General features: G+C 60.3%; 1 protein-coding gene across 1 annotated transcript in view; it reads left to right on the top strand.

Moving 5' to 3' along the window:
- The window catches only part of LOC144951879 (SH3 and multiple ankyrin repeat domains protein 3-like), a 125,165-nt gene that overhangs the window by 72,921 nt on the left and 34,956 nt on the right, over nucleotides 1–17,288 (top strand). The window contains exon 11 of the mRNA XM_078882228.1: nucleotides 10,540–10,822. Within this exon, the coding sequence (XP_078738354.1) occupies nucleotides 10,540–10,822 (283 nt within the window). The remainder of the gene's footprint in view (nucleotides 1–10,539; nucleotides 10,823–17,288) is intronic.

Genomic DNA, 17,288 nt, shown 5'->3' with positions numbered 1-17,288 from the left:
GATGGCATCGCGCTCCGCACTTTGGCTGGCTCGTTCCCGCGTTCTACTGGCAGAGGCTGCTCCTCGCAAAAATAATTGTTGTCATCTGTGCGGCGATCCGGCTAAACCCTCGCCGCTGCGTTCCGCGGTTCTGGAATTGCAGGCAGGCGCGTGGAACAGCGTAGTAGCGCATCGTGAGAACGATTGCTTAAGGTCGCTTTATACACTTAAATTGCTATTTAAAGCTTTCGTGACTGCAGGGATTCATCTTCTTGGTTCTTTCGGTAAAGTCACGTAGAATGGAAATAATAAAATAATAAAATAAAACATAATAAAATAATTCGCACGACGTTTTGGCCACAACGCAAGCAGCCGTCCTCAGGTGAAGACCAGGTCTGTCGGGGAGAGAGAGAGACACCGCAAACTCCACCAACTCCTCCTCCTCCCACCTCCTCCTCTTCCCACCTCCTCCTCCTCCCACCTCCTCTTCCCACCTCCTCCTCCTCCCACCTCCTCCTCCCACCTCCTCCTCCTCCCACCTCCTCCTCCCACCTCCTCCTCCTCCCACCACCTCTTCCCACCTCCACCTCCTCCCACCTCCTCCTCCTCCCACCTCCTCCTCCTCCCACCTCCTCCCACCTCCTCCTCTTCCCACCACCTCCTCTTCCCACCTCCTCCTCCTCCCACCTCCTCCCACCTCCTCTTCCCACCACCTCCTCTTCCCACCTCCTCCTCCTCCCACCTCCTCCTCTTCCCACCTCCTCCTCCTCCCACCTCCTCCTCCTCCCACCTCCTCCTCTTCCCACCTCCTCCTCCCACCTCCTCCTCCTCCCACCTCCTCCTCCTCCCACCTCCTCCATTCCCACCTCCTCCCACCTCCTCCTCCTCCCACCTCCTCCTCCTCCCACCTCTTCCTCCTCCCACCTCCTCCTCCACCTCCTCCCACCTCCTCCCACCTCCTCCTCCTCCCACCTCCTCCCACCTCCTCCTCTTCCCACCACCTCCTCTTCCCACCTCCTCCTCTTCCCACCTCCTCCTCCTCCCACCTCCTCCTCCCACCTCCTCCTCTTCCCACCAGCTCCTCCTCCCACCTCCTCCTCCTCCCACCTTCTCCTCTTCCCACCACCTCCTCTTCCCACCTCCTCCTCCCACCTCCTCCTCCTCCCACCTCCTCCCACCTCCTCCTCTTCCCACCACCTCCTCTTCCCACCTCCTCCTCCCACCTCCTCCTCTTCCCACCTCCTCCTCCTCCCACCTCCTCCTCCTCCTCCCACCTCCTCCCACCACCTCCTCTTCCCACCTCCTCCTCCTCCCACCTCCTCCTCCCACCTCCTCCCACCTCCTCCTCTTCCCACCTCCTCCTCTTCCCACCTCCTCCTCCTCCTCCCACCTCCTCCTCCCACCTCCTCCCACCTCCTCCTCTTCCCACCACCTCCTCTTCCCACCTCCTCCCACCTCCTCCTCCCACCTCCTCCCACCTCCTCTTCTTCCCACCTCCTCCTCCTCCCACCTCCTCCTCCTCCTCCCACCTCCTCCTCCCACCTCCTCCTCTTCCCACCAACTCCTCCTCCCACCTCCTCCTCCTCCCACCTCCTCCTCTTCCCACCACCTCCTCTTCCCACCTCCTCCTCCCACCTCCTCCTCCTCCCACCTCCTCCCACCTCCTCCTCTTGCCACCACCTCCTCTTCCCACCTCCTCCTCCTCCCACCTCCTCCCACCTCCTCCTCTTCCCACCTCTTCCTCCTCCCACCTCCTCCTCCTCCCACCTCCTCCTCATCCCACCTCCTCCCACCTCCTCCTCTTCCCACCACCTCCTCTTCCCACCTCCTCCTCCTCCCACCTCCTCCCACCTCCTCCTCTTCCCACCTCTTCCTCCTCCCACCTCCTCCTCCCACCTCCTCCTCCTCCACCTCCTCCTCTTCCCACCTCCTCCTCCTTCCACCTCCTCCTCCTCCTCCCACCTCCTCCTCTTCCCACCACCTCCTCTTCCCACCTCCTCCTCCTCCCACCTCCTCCTCTTCCCACCTCCTCCTCCTCCCACCTCCTCCCACCTCCTCCTCTTCCCACCTCTTCCTCCTCCCACCTCCTCCTCCTCCCACCTCCTCCTCTTCCCACCAGCTCCTCCTCCCACCTCCTCCTCCTCCCACCTCCTCCTCTTCCCACCACCTCCTCTTCCCACCTCCTCTTCCTCCCACCTCCTCCTCCTCCCACCTCCTCCCACCTCCTCCTCTTCCCACCACCTCCTCTTCCCACCTCCTCCTCCTCCCACCTCCTCCCACCTCCTCCTCTTCCCACCTCCTCCTCCTCCCACCTCCTCCCACCACCTCCTCTTCCCACCTCCTCCTCCTCCCACCTCCTCCCACCTCCTCCTCCTCCCACCTCCTCCTCCTCCCACCTCCTCCTCCCACCTCCTCCCACCTCCTCCCACCTCCTCCTCCTCCCACCTCCTCCTCCTCCACCTCCTCCCACCTCCTCCTCCTCCCACCTCCTCCTCCCACCTCCTCCCACCTCCTCCTCTTCCCACCACCTCCTCTTCCCACCTCCTCCCACCTCCTCCTCCCACCTCCTCCCACCTCCTCCTCTTCCCACCTCCTCCTCCTCCCACCTCCTCCTCCTCCCACCTCCTCCCACCTCCTCCTCCTCCCACCTCCTCCTCCTCCCACCTCCTCCTCCTCCCACCTCCTCCTCCTCCCACCTCCTCCTCTTCCCACCTCCTCCTCCTCCTCCCACCTCCTCCTCCCACCTCCTCCTCCTCCCACCTCCTCCTCTTCCCACCTCCTCCTCCCACCTCCTCCTCCTCCTCCCACCAACTCCTCCCACCTCCTCCTCCCACCTCCTCCCACCTCCTCCTCCTCCCACCTCCTCCTCCTCCCACCTCCTCCTCTTCCATCAGCTCCTCCTCCCACCTCCTCCTCCTCCCACCTCCTCCTCCCACCTCCTCCTCTTCCCACCTCCTCCTCTTCCCACCAGCTCCTCCTCCCTCCTCCTCCTCCAACCTCCTCCTCCCACCTCCTCCCACCTCCTCCTCTTCCCACCAGCTCCTCCTCCCACCTCCTCCTCCCACCTCCTCCCACCTCCTCCTCCTCCCACCTCCTCCTCTTCCCACCAGCTCCTCCTCCCTCCTCCTCCTCCAACCTCCTCCTCCCACCTCCTCCTCTTCCCACCTCCTCCTCCTCCCACCTCCTCCTCCCACCTTTTCCTCCCACCTCCTCCTCCCACCACCTCCTCCCACCTCCTCCTCCCACCTCCTCCTCCTCCCACCTCCTCCCACCTCCTCCTCCTCCCACCTCCTCCTCTTCCCACCAGCTCCTCCTCCCACCTCCTCCTCTTCCCACCTCCTCCTCTTCCCACCTCCTCCTCCTCCCACCTCCTCCTCCTCCCACCTCCTCCTCCCACCTCCTCCTCTTCCCACCAGCTCCTCCTCCCACCTCCTCCTCCTCCCACCTCCTCCTCCCACCTCCTCCTCTTCCCACCAGCTCCTCCTCCCACCTCCTCCTCCTCCCACCTCCTCCTCCCACCTCCTCCTCCTCCCACCTCCTCCTCCTCCCACCTCCTCCTCCCACCTCCTCCTCCCACCTCCTCCTCCCACCTCCTCCTCTTCCCACCAGCTCCTCCTCCCACCTCCTCCTCCCACCTCCTCCTCTTCCCACCAGCTCCTCCTCCCACCTCCTCCTCCCACCTCCTCCTCCCACCTCCTCCTCCTCCCACCTCCTCCTCCTCCCACCTCCTCCTCCCACCTCCTCCTCCTCCCACCTCCTCCCACCTCCTCCTCCTCCCACCTCCTCCTCTTCCCACCAGCTCCTCCTCCCACCTCCTCCTCTTCCCACCTCCTCCTCTTCCCACCTCCTCCTCCTCCTCCTCCCACCTCCTCCTCCTCCCACCTCCTCCTCCCACCTCCTCCTCTTCCCACCAGCTCCTCCTCCCACCTCCTCCTCCTCCCACCTCCTCCTCCCACCTCCTCCTCTTCCACCTCCTCCCACCTCCTCCTCCTCCTCCCACCTCCTCCTCCCACCTCCTCCTCCCACCTCCTCCTCCCACCTCCTCCTCTTCCCACCAGCTCCTCCTCCCACCTCCTCCTCCCACCTCCTCCTCCCACCTCCTCCTCTTCCCACCAGCTCCTCCTCCCACCTCCTCCTCCCACCTCCTCCTCCCACCTCCTCCTCCCACCTCCTCCCACCTCCTCCTCCTCCTCCCACCTCCTCCTCCACCTCCTCCTCTTCCCACCTCCTCCTCCCTCCTCCTCCCACCTCCTCCTCCCACCTCCTCCTCCCACCTCCTCCTCCTCCCACCTCCTCCCACCTCCTCCCACCTCCTCCTCCTCCTCCCACCTCTTCTTCCCACCAACTCCTCCTCTTCCCACCTTTTCTCACCTGCCCCCCCCCTCCTGCTCCTCCCACTTCTTCCTCCCCCCCCCATCCTGCACGTGGCTCAAGGTTTGCACGTGAACGGCGCGCGGTGCGCGCGTCTATGGGGGAGCGGTGGCGCAGCGGTTAGCGCCCCGCGCTGCGAACCCCCCCCCCCCCCCCCCCCCCGCTAGCCGAGTTCCGTTCCCGCTCACGGCCGCCAGCGCCGGTGACGACCATCCGAGCCGGTCCCGGGCCTCCCCGAGGTCGACTCGGCCTCAGGGCTTCGTAGGCGCCGCTACTCGCGAACAGCACTTGCCCCGACGGTCTGGCGAAGGCTACGCGGGGGTACTTTGTCTTTGTGCATCACGATGAATCACGCCAGCCACGTGCAGCAGCAGCAGCCGCCGCACGTGGGTGCGTACGTGCGTCAGCTTCCGCGCGCTCGATCGTTGACATGTTCCTGTGTGTGAGTTCGTGCACGCACGCGCGTGTGTGTTTGTTTTGTGCATGTGCGTGTGTGTTCGTGCACGTGTGTGTGTGTTCGTGCACGTGTGTGTGTGTTCATGCACGTGTGTGTGTGTTCATGCACGTGTGTGTGTGTGTGTGTTCATGCACGTGTGTGTGTTCGTGCACGTGTGTGTGTTCGTGCACGTGTGTGTGTTCGTGCACGTACACGTGTGTGTGTGTTCGTGCACGTACACGTGTGTGTGTGTTCATGCATGTACACGTGTGTGTGTGTGTGCACATACGCGTGTGTGTTCGTGCATGTACGCGTGTGTGTGTGTTCGTGCACGTACACGTGTGTGTGTGTGTGTGTGTTCGTGCACGTGTGTGTGTTCATGCACGTACACGTGTGTGTGTGTTCATGCACGTACACGTGTGTGTTCGTGCATGTACGCGTGTGTGTGTGCACATGTGTGTGTGTGCATTGCCTTTGAGCGTTCACGCACGCAAGTGCGCGTCGACGCTTTTAAATTTGCGGCGCGTTTGGTTCGAGATTGTACACGCGCCTGTGCGCACGCCCGCGTTGGCGTGGATGTGTGCACGCGCGTTGGCGTGCGTTGGCGTGCGTTGGCCGTGCCTCTCCGTGACTTGGTGCACGCGTTTTTTGTCCTCGTTCGCAGCGTCGGTGCGTTCGTGCGCCAGCGTGTCGCCGCGTGTGTGCGTGTGTGTGTGTGCGTGTGTATGCGTGTGTGCATGCGTGTGTGTGTGCGTGGGTGCGTGCGTGCGTGTGTGCGTGCGTGCGTGTGTGCGTGTGCGCTTCGCGTGCGTGTGTGCGTGTGCGCGCGCGTGCGAGTGTGTGCGCGTGCGCGCGCGTGCGTGTGCGCGCGTGTGTGCGTGTGCGAGTGTGCGTGTGCGCGTGCGTGCGAGTGTGTGCGTGTGCGCGCGCGTGCGTGTGTGCATGCGAGTGTGTGCGTGTGTGCATGCGAGTGTGTGCGTGTGTGCGTGTGTGCGTGTGTGCGCGCGTTTTTTTTGCTTTTGCATCGCGTGGCCTTGGCTGTGAAATCATTGCCGCGCACTCAGCGTCGACATCGTTGCCGCTGCAACAACAAAAAAATCTCAATCCGCTCGCTCGCTCGCCCCCCTCCTCTCTCTCTCGCGCGCACGCTGCTAAAGCCGAGACAGCGCGGGGATTCTGAAATAATATAAAATAGAAAGATCTCGAGCGGCGCCTACGCACGTTGTTTGCGCGCGACTCCCTCTCACCCCGCCGCGCGAGTTCGATCCCCGATCGACAGCCGGCCACGGTCACCTGGCCACGGTCACCTGGCCACGGTCACCTGGCCACGGTCACCAGGCCACGGTCACCCGGCCACGGTCACCAGGCGACGGTCACCCGGCCACGGTCACCAGGCCACGGTCACCAGGCCACGGTCACCCGGCCACGGTCACCCGAAACAAATGTCGAGCCTCTCTCAGGTCCAGCTCGGCCCCGAACGGCGGTGCGGTGCGGACATTTGTTTGAGACGAGGCTCTAAAGAAAAGCGGTCTCTGCTGTGGACCAATCAGTTTCAAAGACGATGCATCAGGCACGGCCGGAGCATGGTTTTTAGTGTTTGTTTGTTTGCACGTTCACCGCAAGTATCATGTGTGATTAACGCAGCGCGACGATTCCTTGCAAGAAGGTTTCAGTTTGGTGTTTTACGCGTCTTAACACAGCTGTTGCATTGCCAGAAAAGGGTAAAAGCTGTTCTGATCATTTGATACTGGCAAGGGAGGTCCCATCGACCAGAAGACGCCTCTGGGCTCAAGCAGTTTGAGACCAGGCCTCTAAACAAAGCCGTCTTCTGTCTCCGGCGTGGGCCAATCAGCTTCAAAGACAATGCACATACTGCCAGACCGCGTTTCTGTTGTTCGCATCGATAGACTCACAAACACACATGCACTCACTCGCATAGACGCCTGCACACACACACACGCGCGCACGCACGCACGCACGCACGGGAACAGTTAGTGTTTTTCTCTGCATCAATATTTCACGCAGAATCTCTACGTTTGTGTTGTCGGCTGTGTAAAATAAGGTGCACGTGGCCTGGCACAAGCGTCGTGGTGACGTCACCGCCACTTAGTGGCGAATGGCGGTTGTTGTTGTTGTTAAATAACAATTCGGTTATACGTGTCGTATCCGCGCGACTGTAATTTTAATCCCGTGACTCCGTGCATGAATTTTCACTGAAGTCAAGCGCTTTCCGTTTGCCCGCGTGTGGAACCATTGCTGCTGAAGTTACGCACTCCCAGAGGGCCGCGTGGCTGATGGGACAGATTCATTGCGTCATTGTTTTCACACCACGTGTGGAAGATCGCCTGCTTGACTATTTGGTCGGAGGTGTTGAGTGAGTCCAGAACTGAAATTCCTTTTCTCCGAAGATTTAAGTGAAAAATACAAAGACCGCCCATTTAGCTGCGAGTTAGCGAGCGCCTATTAATACCAGGCCAGGCGTGTCCGTCACCACCACCCCACGCCACCTTCGTGCTGATCGTACGCACAGCCCTGGCACGGCCGTTGCGTATCGCTCATTCATTGTCCGATAACGCCCCGATATATAGAGAACCACAGAGCTTGGGGAATCGGTGGCACCAGTTACACCCGCTTGGTGGCGGCGGTGGTGGCAGAGGTGGTGGTTGCGGTGGTGGTGGTGGTAATGGTGGTGGCAAAGGTGGTGGTTGTGGTGGTGGTAGTGGTGGTGGCAGAGGTGGTAGTAGCGGTGGTGCCAATGGTGGTGCCAATGGTGTTGGTAGTGTTGGTGGTAGTGGTGGTGGTAGTGGTGGTGGCAGCAGTGCTGCCAATGGTGTTGGCAATGGTGGTGGTAGCGGTGGTGGTAACGGCGGTGTTGCCAGCGGTGGTGGTAGTAGTGGTGGTGCCAATGGTGGTGGCAGCGGTGTTGGTAGTGGTGGTGGTGGTAGCGGTGCTGCTAATGGTTTTGGTAGCGGTGGTGGTAACGGCGGTGGTGGCAGCGGTGGTGTTGCGAGCGGTGCTAGTGGTGGTGCCAACGGTGGTGCTAGTGGTGGCGGTAGCAATTGGTGCCAGTGGTGGCGGTAGCGGTGGTGCCAACGGCGTTGCCAACGGTGGCGCCAGCGTTTCAAGTTGACGTGATTAAATCGGCTGCAGCATGAGGTTGTATTCCTCGCGGAAAATAACATCCGGCGACGGTCGCTTCTGACGCACCACCGCAGCCAAGACAGCGCGCAAGGTGGGAGGGGGGGGGGTCTCTCCTCGATCGGAACACATCGTGGTTTCTCCGCAACATGTTCTCCCGTTAAAATATCGACTTCCTCTTCATCCTCCTCCTCCTCGTCGTCGTCGTCGTGGCGCTCGTCTGCGCAAATTGCCGGGAAATAAAATCACGGCCAAGGAAATAATTCGCAGCTGCCGTCCAACGTTTAGTTATTTTCGGTGCGGTGTGCGCGCGCGCCGCAAGCGGTAACCGCAGCCAGCCTCGCCGCAAATGGTAACCGCAGCCTCGCCGCAAATGGTAACCGCAGCCAGCCTCGCTGCAAATGGTAACCGCAGCCAGCCTGCCGCAAATGGTAACCGCAGCCAGCCTCGCCGCAAATGGTAACCGCAGCCTCGCCGCAAATGGTAACCGCAGCCAGCCTGCCGCAAATGGTAACCGCAGCCAGCCTGCCGCAAATGGTAACCGCAGCCTCGCCGCAAATGGTAACCGCAGCCAGCCTGCCGCAAATGGTAACCGCAGCCTCGCCGCAAATGGTAACCGCAGCCTCGCTGCAAATGGTAACCGCAGCCAGCCTGCCGCAAATGGTAACCGCAGCCTCGCCGCAAATGGTAACCGCAGCCAGCCTGCCGCAAATGGTAACCGCAGCCTTGCGGCAAATGGTAACCGCAGCCAGCCTCGCTGCAAATGGTAACCGCAGCCAGCCTGCCGCAAATGGTAACCGCAATCTCGCTGCAAATGGTAACCGCAGCCAGCCTCGCCGCAAGCGGTAACGGCGGCCACCGTCATGCGAACGGTGACGGCGGCCAGCGTGTCACTTCCCCCTGTCACACGGCGAGACGGAGAAGCGGCGGTTTTGAAACTCGGGCGCCAGAGTTCAACGCCAAGGAAGGTGGCAGTGGGGGGGGGGGGAGACGACTGCTCGCTGGGGGTGTCCCAGAGGTCGCAACCGGGTACCCGATACCCGTACCCTACCCGATACCCGGCTACCCGTACCCGGCCGGGTACGGGTACCCGTTTGCGACCCTGGTGCGGCCGGGTACGGGTAGGCCGTGAGTCTCTGGTGAGTAACCGTTTGTCACTCATTTCCCAACGTCTTGTCTCTTCTCACAATTCAAGTTCCTAGAATCAATCCACCCGCGCCTGCAACATGGCTTCATTCCAAGAAAACAGTCCTCGTACAAGGACTGTTTTGTTGGAATTTCTCTTTACTTGATACAGCAATTGTGCTGTGACGGTTCCACCTGGAAGCTTGTGTTGCCTCCCGAACGTCGTGATTTTTATTTTATTTTTATTTTACTTTCATGAATTTTAGTTATTATTGTCGTCATCGCGTGGAATTCATGGCAGCGGCCAAGTGGCTCTTGAAACGCGTCGTGACGTTGATTGCACATGCGGTTGGGGGGGCCTGGAGACAAATCCACGCAAAGCAGAGACCGTGAGACTCAAACTCCAGATATACAGCAGCAGGCGTCGGGGGTCGGGATCGAACCCACGACCTCCTGCGTACCAGGCGAGGCAGTTAACATTTTGCAACAACAAAAAAAACTTCTGCCGTGGTGTGCAGTGGTGCTGTTTCACAGCGGTGCTGCTGCTGCTGCTACCTCCTCTTGCAAGTGACTCACGCTCGCTTGCCCCCCCCCCACTCCTCCTCCCGCTCTCCGACACCCCCTCTCCCGTCGCCCCCCTCCCCACCGCCACCGCTCCCTCTATTCAAGCGAGCGCGGCACACGTGTGTGTGCGTGTGTGTGCCTGCACGCGCGTGTGTGTGTGTGTGCCTGCGCGCGCGTGTGTGTGCGTGTGTGTGCCTGCACGTGTGTGTGTGCCTGCCTGCGCACGCGTGTGTGTGCGTGTGTGTGTGCACGCGTGTGTGTGCCTGCGCGCGTGTGCGTGGGCAGCCCACATCAAAATCCTCCCACCTCAAGCGCCGAGAGGAGAGAGCGAGCGGGAGAGAGCACGCGTCCTCACGTGTGCGTGTGTGTGTGCCTGCCTGTGTCTGCGCGCGTGTGCGTGTTTGCCTGTGCGTGTTTGCGTGTGCGGTGGTGGAGTGGTCAGCGCTACGCTGCGCTACGAACCCAGCTGCCCGAGTTCGATTCCCGCTCACGGCCAACACCGGTGACGATTATCTGAACCGGTCCTGGGCCTCCCCTAGGTCGACTCAGCCTCAAATGAGTACCCAGTGGGGTGGGTAAAATCATGGCCACTGGGGAGACAAAGGCGGCCGGGCGTGGTGCCGGCCACCCGCCCCCTCGTGTGCCGTGCCGGCCTTCGTAGGTGCTCGCTAACAGCACTTGCCCCAACAGTCTGTTAATGCTACACGGGGGATCTGTTCCTTTATCTTTGTGCGCGCGTGTGAGTCACGCGTCTCTGTGTCTCGTTTTAAAAAAAGAAAAATCTCTCTGCTCCTCTCTTTGCACACCTCCCACCCCCTCTCTCTCTCCCCCCTCGCTCCCCCCCACCACCACCACCACTGCCACCGCCTCCTCCCTCTCCCACCAACCACCGCCTCCAACCGACGAACCCCGATCTTCCCCGGCAGCGCCGTTCACCGAGACTCCGTCGTACACGAACCGCCGGCGCTGCAGCCAGGCCACCCTGTCGGCTGCGTCGCGAAACCTCACGCGCTCCAACAGCGACCGTGGCCTCCACCCGTGCTCCCGCGGCAACACCGCGGCCGGCGGCTCCGGCGGCGGCTCCGGCACAGGCGGCTGCACCGGCGGCGGCACCGGTGACTTCGACGGGCCGGCGGGACACTCGCCCGCGCCGTCGCTGCGCAGTTTGCCGCCACAGCTCCTGCAGCAGGCGCAAGCCATCGCCATCAAGTGAGTGTCGGCGTGGGGAGCGGTGCCCCAGCGGTGGTTAGCAGAGGTCGCAAACGCGTTTTGATTCCTTACCCGTACCCGTACCCGGCCGCACCAGGGTCGCAAATGGGTACCCGTACCCGGCTGGGTACGGGTAGCCGGGTATCGGGTAGGGTACGGGTATCGGGTACCCGGTTGCGACCTCTGGCGGTTAGCGCCGCGCTCACGAGCCTGCCCGGCAGAGACGCCAGATCGAGTCCCGCTTTGCCGCCGGGCCGTTGGCGACGACCGTTCCCGAAGCGGTCGACTTCGCGCCGAATGAGCGGCCCGGCGCGGTGTGGAAACGTCGGCACCGGGGAGGCCAAGGCGGCCCGGTGTGGTGGCGGCCTCCTCTCTCCGCCTCGTGTGCCGTGCCGGCCTTCGTAGGCGCTCGCTTGACAGCGCTTGCCCCGACAGTCTGTGCGTGCGTTTGACTTGTTCAGCGCCGTGCGTGGCCAGCCGTGGTCATCGGAGGTCTGTTAAGGCTATACGGCAGAGCTTGTTGTTTGACGGTGGTGGCGATCGTGTGGTAGTGATTATGGTGTTGGTGGCGGTGGTGGGGATGATGGTGATGGTGTTGGTGATGATTGTGGTGATGGTGGTGCTGGTGGTGGTGATGGTGATGATGATGGTGGTGGTGGTGGTGGTGGTGATGATTGTGGTGCTGGTGGTGGTGATAGTGATGATGATGATGGTGGTGATGATTGTGGTGCTGGTGGCGGTGATGGTGGTCTTGATGATGGTGGTGGTGGTGGGGAGCGATCGTCGTGGTGGTGGTCTTGATGATGGTGGTGGTGGTGATGGTGTTAGTGGCGGGGGGATATCGTGTCGTGGTGGTGGCTGCGGTGATTATGGTGGTGGTGGTGGTGTTGGTGGCGACGGTGGCGGTGATGATGATGGTGGTGGTGGCGGCTGTGATCACGGTGGTGGCGATCGTCTACAGAGAGGAGCGTGCGCACGGATTGCCAAGCGAGCGCTCGTTACGGAGCGTCTCGGGGAGGGAGCCGGGCGGGGGGGGGGGGGGCGGTCAGCGGCGTGTGGGCGCGCCGATGAGCGCCGGCGGCGTTTTTTTGCCGACGTGGTGACTATCGACCGTGGCCGTCTCCGTTGCGTTGTCGTCGCCGGCGGTGTCCGTTTGGCCGAGATTGGCACCGGCGGTCCGTGTCGGTGTAAAGCGTCCGGTGTGGCCTTGAGACTCTCACCGGAGCTTTGCTGGGCAAACGTGCCCAGCGATGGCAAGAAAATCGTCGTCATCACCGTCGTCGTCATCGTCATCGTCGGCATCGTCGGCATCGTCGGCATCGTCGGCATCGTCATCATCGTCGTCGTCGTCGTCGTCATCGTCGTCATCGTCGGCATCATCAATGTTAATGTGGTGGTGAGGTTCAGGTGCATTCTGGGGTAAACGTTGCCAGAAATAGCAAGACAATCGTCGTCATCGTCGTCGTCATCGTCATTGTCATTATCATTGTCATCATCATCGTCGTCATCATCGTCGTCATTGTCATCATCATCGTCGTCATCATCGTCGTCATTGTCATCATCATCGTCGTCATCGTCGTCATCATCATTGTCATCGTCGTCGTCGTCGTCATTGCCATTATCATTGTCATCATCATCATTGTCATCATCATCAATGCTCGCGTGGTGGTGAGGTTTAGACTGTGAGAGTGTTCGGTGTAATTTCTGAACGACGTTGTCATCATCGCCCCCTCTCTCTCTCTCTGTGTGTCTCTCCGAGAGCGAGGAGCGAATCCCGCGCACTTGGCGGCGGCGGCGGCGTAGCCTTACAAGTTGACAACAACAACAACAACACCAACAATCGTTATTGTTTGTTGTTATTCTTGGGGTGGTGCCCTGGCCCTCGTTGTTGCTTCACGGAGCCTTCGCCGTTGGCGTCCGTGGGAGGCGAGGGTGCAAGGAAACGGCTGCGGCCGTGCCAGGGCGATGAGAATCGCGGGGACCCGAAAGAAAATCTGCATATAAATAATTAACCGTCGTCTCCTCCTCGTTTCGCTGCTGCTTGGATGGTGGCCAGGAGGGCAATCCAAACCCGCCCATGCCGTGTCGGTCACGTGGGGGCGGGCGGGGGGGGCTGTTTGACCATAATTCTAGATTTGAAGCTTTCGTGACTGCAATGATTCATGTTGTTCGGTTTTTTCGGTAAAGTCACGTAGGTTAAAAATTTAAATTAATAAAAGTAAAATTAAAATACAAATCACGACGTTTCGGAGGCAACACAAGCCTTCTTGTCTCGATATCTGTTAAAAACTCTAATTAATAAGGAATTTCACCTATCTGTTAGAGTTTTAAACAGACGAGACAAGAAGTCACAGACTTGATACAGCTATCGTGCTGTGACGTTTCCACCTGAAAACGGAGGCTTGTGTTGCCTCCGAAACGTCGTGATTTTTATTTTATTTTACTTTTATAAATCTTTTGCCTACGTGACTTTACCGAAAAAACCTAAGAATATGTTTAACCATACTTCACCGTGCTTGTCGGCGCAGGACCAGCCGGGATTACTTATCGCGGCGCCACAGCGATGTTAGCCGTGACCTCCTCCCCCCCCTCGGTTCCGATCTCCCGGCGCGGCGGTCTGAAGCAAGATCCCAGCTCCGCCGCCTCGGTCAACGCCAGCGGCGCGCAAAGCAGCGGCGGCGGGCACCGGTTAGCCGCGTCGCCGGCCAGCGCGTGGAAGATTAGGCCAAAGTAGCCTTGAGAAGGGGCCGGGGGGGGAGGGGCAGGGTGGGGTTCTCTGTAGCTTCTCCCCCCCCCCTCCCACCTTCGAGCAAAGCAACTGCAGAGGGGGGGGGGGGGTCAGCGCCTTTGCCTGTTATCTGTACACCCACCTATATTAATACTATTAATAATGAACAACAACGACGACATACTTGGCCCAGTAGGATCCGACGAGAATGCGTCTCGAAGCGTGACGCTGCTGGGGAGAAATGATCATTCAGAACGACGGTCGCCCGCCACCCCCACCTCCCCCCACCCGCCCCGGTGTGTTTGCGCTGTGCCGGGCGCGGCCAGACGTGCCGCTGCCGGCACGGGTTTGTTTCGCGAGGCCGCCGGCGCGGTTGGGTTGCCGCCAAACGGCACGGAAGAAGAATCCTCGGGCCTCTCGGCCGATGGCCCTGGCCGAGGAGTCCTCGCGATTCGTCAAAGTTGTCCGCCCCGGGGGAGGTTGGGGCGGAGTGGGTGGGTGGGTGGCGCGGAGAGCGTCGTTGATTCTCAGAAGGCTCGCTCGGACGTGGGGACGGTGTTGCCGGTGGCCACGCGCCGCTGCCTGCGACGATCCAGCGCTGTCGGAGGCAGCGGCGGCGGCGAGGGTTGGCGGATCGCCGCAGAGATGGCCTGCGAAACGCCCCCCAGCGCCAGGAGGAGACGGTCGTGCGGCCGTCGTGAGCCACGGCGGCTCGTTTTCAAACACGACCTGGCCACGAATGACGGCTCTGGGCTCGTCATCACGTGGACATTTGTCGTCGTCGTCGTCGTCATCGTCATGGCCGAAGTCGTTGAGCGGCCGCTCCATGCGGCTCCACCGTTTTTTGCGTTCGAGATTTCCGCCCGTCACGTTTCTTCGGGGGGGTCCCCGCGGAATTCATTAGTGGAGTGTGGAAGCAAGGGATTTGGGGGGGGGGGGGGTGGGGGGAGCAGGGGGGGGGGCGAGTGGGCGGGTGGCTGCTTGCCTGCGAGGGCGTGGGGTGTGCGACCGATGTTTTAAATTATGACTTCTCCCCAGCAGTGTCACGCTACGAGACGCCTTCTCTTGTTGTTTATTATTAATATTATTAATATCGGTGGGTGTCAAGATCGCAGTTGCTTTGCTCGAACCGCCGCTTGCAGAAGGTGGGGGAGGGGGGGGGGTGGAGAAGTTACGTAAAACCCCACCTCGCCCCTCCCCCCCCCGGCCCCTTCTCAAGGGTACTTGGCCTAATCTTCCACGCGCGAAGAGTCGCCCGCACTTCACCCCCCGACCCCACCAACCCGCGCGCGCCGGGCGACGCGGCTAACCGGCGCCCGCAGCCGCCGCTTTGCGCGCCGATGGCGTCGACCGAGGCGGTGCAGCTGGGATCTTGCTTCAGACCGCCGCGCCGGGAGATCGGAACCGAGGCCGCTGCCGCCGGCAGCAGCGTTTCTGCCGGCTCGCTGGTTGGGGAATGACAAAATAATTGAACGTCGAGCGCGGTGGAGGGGGGGAGGGGGGGCGATCAGCGGCTCCCGGCAGAGCCGACACCCCCACCCCCACCCCTCCTGCCTCCTCCGCCAGCGATCGTCAAATTAGCGCGCGGACAAATTAGCGCGCGGCGGTGGCACGGCGCGGAGTCGCCGGGGACCACGGGCTGGCAGCGCAAGGCTGCTGCTGCGCGCGCGCGCGCGCGTGTGTGTGTGTGCTGGTGTTCGTGTGTGCGTGTGTGCTGGTGTTCGTGTGTGCGTGTGTTCATGTGTGCGCGTGTGTGCGCGTGTGTGCGTGTGTGTTCGTGTGTGTGCGTGTGCGTGCGTGTGTGTGTGTGTGCGCGTGTGCGCGTGTGTGCGCGTGTGTTCGTGTGTGCGTGTGTGTGCTTGTGTGTTCGTGTGTGCATGGGGTGTGCGCGTGTGTGCATGTGTGCTTGTGTCTTCATGTGTGTTCGTGTGTGGTGGTGTGTTCGTGTGTGCTTGTGTCTTCGTGTGTGCGCGTGCGTGCGTGTTCCTTGTATGAGTGTGTTAGTCTTGGCATGAAGAGCGGCGGTGCAGCGGTTAGCGCTACGCTGCGCTACAAACCCGGCGATTGCCGCTCACAGCCAACACCGCTGACGATTATGTGAACCGGTCCTCGGCCTCCACTGGGTCGACTCAGCCTCAAATAACTACCTGATGCGGTGTGTAGTAAACATCGCCACTAGGGAGACAAAGGCGGCCGGGAGTGGTGCTGGCCACCCACCCACTCGTGCACCAGGCCGGTCTTCATAGGTGCTCGCTAACAGCACTTGACCCAAAAATCTATGACGGCTGCTTGCCAGCGGGGAGTCCTGTCGCGCTGCATACCCAGTAGGCTGTGCGCCCATCAGTCTGTCCGTGTGCCGTGCCATTTGGTGTGTCGGTACGCTGCGTCAGCGGCAGAGGTCGCAACCGGGTACCCGATACTCGTACCCTACCCGATACCCGGCTACCCGTACCCAGCTGGGTACGGGTACGGGTACCCGTTTTGCGACCCTGGTGCGGCCGGGTACGGGTATGCCGTGAGTCACTGGTAAGTAACTGTATGTCACTCATTTCCCAACGTCTTGTCTCTTCTCACAATTCAAGTTCCTAGAATCAACCCACCCGCGCCTGCAACATGGCTTCATCCCAGAGGTCGCAATTAGGTACCCGATACCCGTACCCTACCCGTACCCGGCCCGGGTACGGGTAGGGTACGGGTACGGCCGGGTACGGGTACGGGTACCCGTTTGCGACCTTGGTGCGGCCGGGTACGGGTAAGGAATCAAAACCCGTTTGCGACCTCTGGTCAGCGGGGGCCGTGTCGGTACGCTGCGTCAGCGTGCCGTGTACTCGTGATCAAGCTGCGTGTCACGGCTCCGTCGCGCTGCGCGTCTCCTGGACGAGCTTCGTAGCTCATCGGATTCCTCCGACATGAAATGAACATTCCGATTGTGAAGGTTACGTTTGTGATGTCACCACCACCACCTATTGTCGCATGCAACTGCAAGGTGCTGCTGCAGGTTTTAGTTACCAGCGGAACGGTTGTAATCGCGCTATCAATCCATAATAGAGTTCTTTTTTGGGGGGTTGGATCGCGTAAATATCAATGTGTCGCGAAAGCCGTCAACAGAACGTGGCCAATTCGTTACTGGTTCAGCACCACGCTGGTTGTGTGTTGGAGAGTAAACCCCACTACAACATTTACAATTATAGTGTAGTGTATAGTGTAGTGTATAGTGTAGTGTATAGTGTAGTGTATAGTAGTGTATAGTGTAGTGTATAATAGTGTAGTGTATAGTGTAGTGTATAGTGTAGTGTATAGTAGTGTTTAGTAGTGTATAGTGTAGTGTATAGTGTAGTGTATAGTAGTGTAGTCTATAGGAGTGTAGTGTATAGTGTAGTGTAGTCTATAATAGTGTATAGTGTAGTGTATAGTGTAGTGTATAGTAGTGTAGTCTATAGGAGTGTAGTGTATAGTGTAGTGTAGTCTATAATAGTGTATAGTGTAGTGTATAGTAGTGTCGTGTATAGTGTCGTGTATAGTAGTGTATAGTGTAGTGTATAGTGTAGTATACTAGTACAGCACTACGCTATACACTATACTACACACTACACTACACACTTGTGCTGCACTAGTGACGAATTGGCCACGTTCTGTTGACGTGACAACCCTTACTAGTTGGCCATGTCGGGTGGTGGCGGGGTTTAACGGCACATTTATATATTTACGTGGCGATCTAACCCCCCAAAAAAACACCTT

The sequence above is a fragment of the Lampetra fluviatilis genome, chromosome 64 (genome assembly GCF_964198595.1).
Source record: "Lampetra fluviatilis chromosome 64, kcLamFluv1.1, whole genome shotgun sequence".
NCBI lineage: Eukaryota > Metazoa > Chordata > Hyperoartia > Petromyzontiformes > Petromyzontidae > Lampetra > Lampetra fluviatilis.
This window is presented reverse-complemented; position numbering and strand designations above follow the sequence as displayed.